The 8,903-nt window shown below is 32.5% G+C and overlaps 1 protein-coding gene across 1 annotated transcript; it reads left to right on the top strand.

Annotated features, from left to right (window-relative positions):
- Positions 1–4,881: 4,881 nt before the first annotated feature.
- On the top strand, positions 4,882–7,370 carry LOC117925635. Its single transcript, XM_034844699.1, has 2 exons — positions 4,882–5,250; positions 7,266–7,370. Exons 1-2 carry the CDS (start codon positions 4,966–4,968, stop codon positions 7,293–7,295), a joined length of 315 nt encoding a protein of 104 aa, XP_034700590.1. The 5' UTR covers positions 4,882–4,965; the 3' UTR covers positions 7,296–7,370.
- Positions 7,371–8,903: the final 1,533 nt, after the last annotated feature.

The following is an 8,903-nucleotide window of genomic DNA, read 5'->3' as shown; positions in this document are numbered from 1 at the left end:
TTTTCCTTACCTTTTTTCATGGTATCCAAATATAAGAAATTGTTTTCTTGGTACTTCTTTGGAACTGAAAATTGATCATCTTATGATGCATCAGTGTGAGTCTTATTTCATGTGTATCTCAATTATCCTTGGATTTTTATAAATATATTGTGAAAGGCTCAAGATTTTTGTTGAAAATTTTGTGCATACATCACACCTACATGGTGTTTTGACATTCTTGTTAGATCTTGTTTGTTAATGTCTTATTTTGTAAAGTTGATGTTGACAAATCATGTTGCTTGTGATCTCCTATGCATAAACAAATCTATGTTTTCCTAATATAGTCCAAAACCATCCTCGGATCCCTGTAGAACAGGGATGCCCATTTGTGCAAATGTTGATGTTGTTCTACCTATTAGTGATTGTTTCACTTTTGTTAGAGGAACGATGTTTTCTATTGAATATTTGTGGTCAAATGATCTTCAGCATTCCCTTTGAAGGTGTCACACTTGATACAATGCCTTGATGTTAGTACATCTGTATGACTTAGGAGTAGTGCTCATAGGATTCGAGATAGACTTGATGCATATAGAGTGGAGTTTCCACCACTTAGTACTGTGAGATTGGTTTAAGGATTTTAGTTTTTTGGCTAGAATGAGGGATCAGTGTGTCTTTGTGACACATCTTCTCCAAAAGCTTTGACATCATCATTGGTTAATTAACGTGGAGCTTAATGCTTTGAAGCAATATAAAAGTAGATTTTATTTCTCATCAACCAAAATAAGTAAAAATATTTCACTCTTAGTTCTCTTGATTCCATTATCATTTTCTTTAAAAAGAAAAAATGAAGAAAAATAAAAAATGAATTTGAAATCAATAATTATTTTATATGATATTAAAAATTCATCTTATTTAACTTTTCTTAATAAAGATTAAATAATTTAAAAACATATAATTAATTTTAATTATATTTTATTTTCCCCCCTATTTTTATAGTGAAATCAAATATAAGAATACAATGTCTTAATATTTGTTTTCCTTAGTATCTTTTTGGAACCAAGTAGTTACCATTCCATAAGATTGACTTTCTACAAATGACAACTCTACACAAGCACTGCATTATCAATGTTAAGGTTTTGGTTCAAATTGGCTTGATATACATTGTAGTCAAGAGTTCAAACTTCAACATTTGTGTATTTCCCTTTATCTCATGTCCTTTGAAGCTCCTTGAACAATTTCAATCACAGGCATTAGCTAATGGTTTAAAATTTTGGGTCAATTGACATCTTGACATGGTATCGGAGTTTTGTTATTTTGTGAGTCATAACTTTAAATCTTACCACCCATTTATTTATTTCAAGCACAAATATACATTGTTGGTTTATTATTTAACTAATATATTTTATCAAGATTTTATAGTAAAAAGAGAAGTAAACAATTCTTTCCCTTACAACTAGGCGATACCATTATCCCTTAAGGTTTACATTCTTGAATGATCTTCTTAATACTTAAGACAAGGCGTTACATGAATTAATAATGGTCAATAATTTCAATCTAAGAATGACTTAGAAATTAAAGTCAAACTTAGTTGAGTTCAATACCATAGGTGAAATATAAGAAGGGTTGTTATATGGATTTAGCATAACTAACCTCTTAAAGTTATTCTCCTTAGGAATTCAAAAAGAGTTATTGATATAGGTCTAGTGTATTTAGTCACTAGGAAATCACATTAATTTTATGTTTAGAATTAACAATTTTTTGTTAATTACTCTTGAGAAGTTAGAAAAAAATGGTTCATCACTTAGAATTTAGGATAATTAAAGACTCAAAGTTATTTACCACTATGGTTAGAAATGAAAGTTCTTTTTTTTTTTTGAATTTTTAGGTAACTAGATTTAGATTACTCTTAGTAAGCCCTTGTTGGATAAATTGTAAAACCTGACTTGGGTTTAGGATGAAGTAAGGTATTGGATTGTATCGTTCAAATACATTGTAATTTACTTTAGTGTCATTATTTTGAACTCTTCCTCAATTACATTATATATACCTTAATTGTGCTTTCTTTTTCCCATTATTGCCACCTCTATCGTTTGTGACCATATTATTGACGTTACAACACCATCGTTGTTCATTTATATCTCTGTAACCTTTACAACCACCCACAACCTCCATGTTTCTCACAACTACTCATCGCTATTATCATCTTCCACGATTGTATTGACTAACCTCTTACGATTGTAGTTTAGTATCGATCTAGCTTTGTTTCCACCGGATCTCATATCAACGTCTTCTACCATTATCATTTTCATCATCTCCCAATTTGGTATATTCTTTCTACCTTGATTAATTTATAATGTTTCCCTTTTTCTTTGGTATTTTCTCTTTTGATTGTTGAGAAGATTTTAAAGATGATTTGTAGTATTTTCTTTGTCATTTTTTCTTTTAAAGTTTTTTTCTCTGTTTGGTTGTTAAGCATGACAGTGATGTGGAATGTAGTATAAATTTTTTCATTTTACCTTTTTTTGCTTTTAAAGCAAGACGGGCATAGTTTTATTTTTGGCAAATGAGTATGAAAATGTTGATTTTACCCCATTTTGACTTTAGATTCGAACAAATAATTTTTCTTTAGGGTTGGGGATGAGACATTGATTCTTTATTTATCATCTCTAGTTATGATTATAAGCTATTTCTGATCATTCTAAAACTAATATAAAGATTTATGAGGAAAAAAAAACCCGACTAATAAGTGATTTAAGTTTCTTGTAAACTCATCTGTTTATTGTTTTCTTTAATAATTACATTTGATAATAATTTCTTTTAACTTTGTATGATAGGCTTTCTAGTAATCTCTCCAAATTTGTTGGTGTGATTTGTTGAAATTATACAAAAGCTTGGCCTAGCTTGGAATGAATTTTGGTGTCTAATTCATCACAGACAAGTTGTTTTTCGTTCGTGTTCTTGCCTTTTTTTTTTCCTTTTGGAAAACAAAGAAATTTGACAACAATGTGAGGAAAATTACCCTAGAGTTTCCAAATCAAAAAGCTATGGCCTTGTGTTTTGAGCCTGGAGGAACCTTTTCGGAGGGAGACTGCATGCAAATGCAAAACCAACCCACGTGTGTGGTCTTAGGCTTACATCACTCACTCTCTCTCTTACTTTAATCTTTTTGTATTTTTCTTAATAAATTAGTGTCCTTTTTTGTTGTTGCAAAACCCACATCGGCAAAGACAAAAATTTGCAAAACTGAAACTTTACATTGCGGGTGTGTTTGGTTCCCAAGAAAACAAAAACAATTTTCTTCAAAGCTGTTGAAACCTTGTGGTTTCCTAGGCCCTGTTTGGTAGCCAATTCAAATGATGTTCTACGTTTTCAAAGAGCTTATGTAATCTACACACATAACAAAACTTGTTTAGTAGCCATGAATGAAATCATGTTTCAAAAACAAATTTTAAATTTCGTATCCAGAACTTCTACTAAAATTGGCCCATTTTTTGTTTTTTTTTTTAAATCCTTTCTAAATCTCCTTTTAATTGACAATTGATCAAAATTTATATCAATTGAAACAAGACCTTGTTTGGATGCACACTTTAAGATTCAAGAATACAATTGTGGGAGTTGAATTTTGTGGGATATGGAGACTTGTATCACATAGAACTTCCCAAACAAGAAACCTTTTTGTTTGGACACAACATTTGTGCCAATCCAATGATGGGGTTGGCCTTACGTTGGGTGAGAATTGTGATTATCACTTTATTAAATCCTCTAGTCGAAATTTCCAATCTCTATATGCTTTTGAATTTAAAATTAAATGGAGTTGATTGGGCCAAGTTTCTCTTTTCTTTTGGTTTAGCTTAATCATTGTTCTCATTACATGATGGTCACTACTTGCTTGTTGAAAGTCTAATGCAAATATAATAAAAAAGAGAAAACTCCTAAAAAAAAATAAAATAAAAAAGAAAGTCAATGAAGTAAAGACATGTGGAGTAGGTGTGAAGTCAATTGGTTCCAAGGTTTCTCCCAATCTTACACTATATTTCTTTGTCATGAAAAAGTTTAGGATTGATAAAGTATGCCATTGTAAACCCACAAAAAATGACAAAACTCATAAAGTCAAATAATCATTTTGGCAAGGAGTAGGGGTATTATGGTAATTTTAGTGCATAAAAATTGCCAAGGCTTATATAGCAAAATCTCAATTTCTAGGAACTAGGGGAAAATTGGATCTAGAAAAGATGTTTCTATTTAGTAAGTAAATGATAAAAAATTTCAATGTAAGAGAACATAAAAATAGATTAGAATTGATTGGAAATATTGTCGTATCTCGTAAAAAAGAATAAGAATTATAAAGAAGAAGATTCGTGTAAAATCTAAGGTCGATAGAACAAATTTGCTTGCTCTAAAGGAAAGAGCTTTTAATCGGTAGTCCAGAGTTGCTCAACCCTTGATCAAGTTCAATTAATTAATCACCTCTTCTAAATAATTTATTTTAAGAATTGAAATACATTTGTACCCTTAATCCCTTTAGAGAACTCCAAGGAAAATTTCAAACAACGTGCTAGAGAATAATCTAGTAGGGTGGGAATAGAATTAAGAAAGAATTAAAAAAATAAAGCTGGGCATACCTTAAGGGTTTGGTAAGTTGCACATCATGTGGAAAAAGCCTTCCTACACTAACCAAAACTTCTTACTTAGTCTTCATACCATACCTACAAGCTTTTCTTCTTTCTTGTTCTTCCCCCCTTGGTTTGCTTACCAATCACAAAAGAAGGCAATTCACTCAACAAACAAGTCACAGCAAACTACCACATGAAATTATCACAAAAACAAATCAGTATCAGCCGGATCATGCACCCTAGGATTCCATCAACCACCTCAAAATTCTAAGTCCCACGTCCATATATATGTTCTAAGTCTAGCTTCAAAACTCCCACGTCCATCTCCAAACAAATAATCAAAATTTAGCTGTGGAATCGATCGAGAGGTTTAATGGATTCCGAGGATTGCAGTACCAAACATCCAGTGTCTGTACTCCAAGGTGACAAGTTCTTCTTTAACAGAATCATCTCAAGAGAGTCATCATCAGTGGGCTGCTCGTCTCGCATTTACTATCGAAGCGCAGAAGGTGTTCCTTTTAAGTGGGAAATGCAGCCTGGGAAATCTAAAAATCCGCCGGGGAAGGAGGTTGTTCCGCCGATTAGGGCACCGCCGATTAGGGCACCGCCGGCGGTGTTGAGCTTGGGGCTGCCTAAGCCATGCATAGACCAACACAAGGTTAGTACTGGTTCAAGGGTGTGTAGGGTTTGGTTTTGGAAGAAGATCAAGAGAAATCAGCTAAGTAAGAAGGTTAAAGGTGGATCCAAGAAGAATGATAATGGAGATGGTAGGGGTTTGGAAAGAGCTGAAAACTCAGAGTTGTATAACTCTGATGTTGAGTTCATAGATTCATCACTTCGTTGCTCCTCCTCGTTCTCATTGTCATCATCTTCCATTAATGGTCATTCATTGCCATCCTCAAGAATTCACAGCCCGGCTAGGGATTTGATATATGGGCATTTTAGTTGCATTCCTTGGAATATTGCTGGAATTATGATTTGTGTTTCAAAAAGAGTTTGAAATTCATCTTTCATATTAAAATCAAAACCAAAACCTATATATATATATATATATGAAGGCTTGTAATATATTTTCTAGTGAATGGTGAATTTATTTTCTCTATTAGGGCTGTTTGGGTAGGTTTAAATGGATGTGGTAGGTTTGGAGAAAATGTTGTGAAGAAAGATCTCACTTTTCCACTCTTTGGTTTATAGAAAAAAAATAGAAAGAACCTGAGGGGTGAGTATCTTTTTCAAGAAGAAAGAAGAGAAGATGTATGTTGTTGTTGCAACCTTGGTGGGGTTTGCTCTTGCATTCACAAAGCCTTAGACAAGTTCTCCATTGATTTCTCTCCTTTCTCAAAATCAAATTAAACTTCTTCCCCTATAACTAATCAATTTGCATATATAACAGCTCGATTAATTCGTAAATCAATTTTGATTTTGAGATTAGGGTTTCAATTAAGGATTTACATTTTAGAAATAAAATAATACTTTTCGTAACACTCCACCTCATGATTTTCATTCTTGTTAATGAAAACCTACAAATTTGCCTAAACTATTACCTTACCTTGTCTTTCTCATTCTCAATATCCTTTTCTCTTTGAACCATTTTTGTATCAATTATCAAATAAAATAGAAGTGTACACGTTTTAAAATATTAAAGATTATTTATGACGGTATTATTATAATTTGAGTATTAGGTTTATGATAGGGGTGGAGAATATAAGGTTTTCTATAATAGTTTATTATTTTCTAATTAATAAAGAAAAGGGAAAAAAAGGTAAAAACACATTCTCTTGTCCTCTATTTTGCTCTTTAAGATGTAGCAAATCTAATCCCTCCAACTTTATATCATATCTAAATCCTTTAATGAAGAGTCATCCCTTAAACATAAGGAAACAAGAAAACACTACCCTATTGAATTTTTACACCTTACCTGAATTATTCAAGGTTAGATATAAGGTAATTAGATGTAAATTCAGTCACATTAACATGGCATATGGATTATGTATCTACTATTCCATAATTCTTTTATTTAATTACCACCAATATCCAAATAAGATGATAGAATGACTAAAATTTTCTTATTAAATTCTAAATTAAATTTAAGAATGCTTCTAAAAATTTTTGAGCTTGAGTTTAGCCTTAAGACTCAAACAAAACCCAAGCCCTATTAGGACCTTATGGAAGTGAATAAACAATGAAGGCTCAACTCAAGTTCACCTTGACCATTTCTAAAATAACATGGTATTAAAATTTTAATGTTCAAAAGTCTAATAATGACAATAATTTTGAGTTTTCGGATGGTACGAACCCTTCTAAACTAACATGGTATTAGAGCTCATAATCCTATGAATCTCGAGTTATTAGTACCTAATATATAGATGATGATGATGATGATGATAATAATATCGGACAAGGTTGCTTGATCCCTCAATTCACCATAGTGCATTATGATATTTTTCATCATCCCCAACCAAAATGATATACTAATGAATAGGCATAACACTAGCTTGGAGCCACATCCATAAATTCCCCCAACTGCAAAAGACAACTTTTACCATTCTTGGCTTTCCAAAATAGCTCTTCATTTAGAGCTTAGCTTCTGTTTTAAGACTAAAACCACATTAATATTTCATCCATTTAAGCAAACTCTTTAGAGGGGTCTGGTTTCTATGCTTTGAGTTGCAGATATGGAAGCTCAAAAGGAAGACAGTGTGACCAGTGTGGAGGACAGCACCAACGTGAAATCCGAGCTCCGAAAGAGAGGAAGGCCGAGGAAGGACACAAAGGAGCCGCCCAACAAAGAGAAGAAGGAGAAGACTCGATGCCTCACTGAAATAGAGGAGGCTGATCAAGTCGAAGAGTCCACCTCCGGTGGAGTTGAAGTATATGCTGAGGAGCCTGCTGTCACCAGTCCGGTGACCAAAGGGCGGCGCCGACCCCGAAAGGGCATACCGAGGCGAGCCCCACTGTGAAAGTATACTGTGATCAGCCTCTGCAAGCTCTCTCTGAGTTCTTATGGTGCAGTTTGATGTTGGGTTGCGGACAAGAAGACTTGAGTGGTTCCTGCTGGTTTTTTTGTTTGGTTTTAGTACTGTTGTTTGTTGTAACACAGTATAGAGAAATAAGCTGCAGTCTGACCTCATTTTGGAGTTTGGTGTAAGTATTAATTTCTTTTTTACTTCTTTGGGCTACTTGAATAACTTTTCTTTTTCCCTTAATTTTCTGTTCAGGAACATAATAGTTATTGAAGAGAGAAAAGAAAAAGATGAATATATTCTCTTTTCTCAGGAACCAAACAAAGGTCTTGCTGCCTCCTCCTCTTCTCTCTCTCTCTCTGTGCTATATGGATGATTCAAATTTTCTCTTAATTTTACCAAGTCTGTGTTTGACAAGGGGAAATTTTCTTTGGAATATCAATCTCAAAAGCCAGCTTCATAAATAGAAGAATCAAGAGGTAGTTAGCTTAATTGTTTCAATTTTTATCTGAACTGTTTGATTAGGGTATTTCATTAGTTAAGACACCTATGGTTGGGAAGAAATGTGGATCCATCTAGACATTCTCTACAATGAGATGTACATACCAAATGGGCCAAGGAGTTTAAAGTTGACCACATATACCATACACGAAATGAATGCTATTTCTTATTCTCAAGCTTTCCTTTAATTAAGTCCAAAGTTTTTAATCTCCAAGTGCATCAAAATTTTGGTACAAATAACTCTTTTAAAAAGTCTTTTTTCTTTTTCGTAAGTATTAATTCAATTTAATTAGTGAGTGTTTTGTAGTAATGCTTTCTTTGTTTTACAATTAAGAAGATGATGACTAGATCACTACTCAAATGCAATTATAAAAAGGAATGAAAAGATGAAAAGAATAAGCTCAATGAGAAGGCTGGTAAAGCAAACTGGGTTACAAAACTTTGATAGAAATCTTGTAATTTCCTTTGCAAACAAAGAGTTGAATGCACACTTGATTTATTACATAATAATTTAAGTTTGGTGGTCAAATTGGAAGTTTGGAATATGATATCTTCATCTGATGGGTTTCCCATTTGTGATTTATGTTATGTGATTCGTTATTTGTTGTTCATGTCTCCACATATGGTATAAACTCAACTACAAGGAAATTAAGGTATTGGTATGATATACATTATTAGTCAATTCCTAATAATTTGATCTTTTAAGTTAAAAATTTAACAATATATAGGATATGCTTGAGAATGATTTTTAAAAACAGTTTTTTGTTCTTCAAAACAGAAAAACATAAAAAATATATTTGACAATAAAAAATTATTTTCTATTTTCTATTTTTAAGAACAAAAAATA

The sequence above is a fragment of the Vitis riparia genome, chromosome 11, assembly GCF_004353265.1.
Source record: "Vitis riparia cultivar Riparia Gloire de Montpellier isolate 1030 chromosome 11, EGFV_Vit.rip_1.0, whole genome shotgun sequence".
NCBI classification, from domain to species: Eukaryota; Viridiplantae; Streptophyta; class Magnoliopsida; order Vitales; family Vitaceae; genus Vitis; species Vitis riparia.
This window is presented reverse-complemented; position numbering and strand designations above follow the sequence as displayed.

Excerpts from the sequence above, each read along its gene's own strand:
- LOC117925635 (XM_034844699.1), top strand. The coding sequence starts at position 4,966 with ATGGATTCCGAGGATTGCAGTACCAAACATCCAGTGTCTGTACTCCAA. Across the intron at positions 5,251-7,265 it reads CATGCATAGACCAACACAAG|ATATGGAAGCTCAAAAGGAA; the intron begins GTTAGTACTGGT and ends TTTGAGTTGCAG.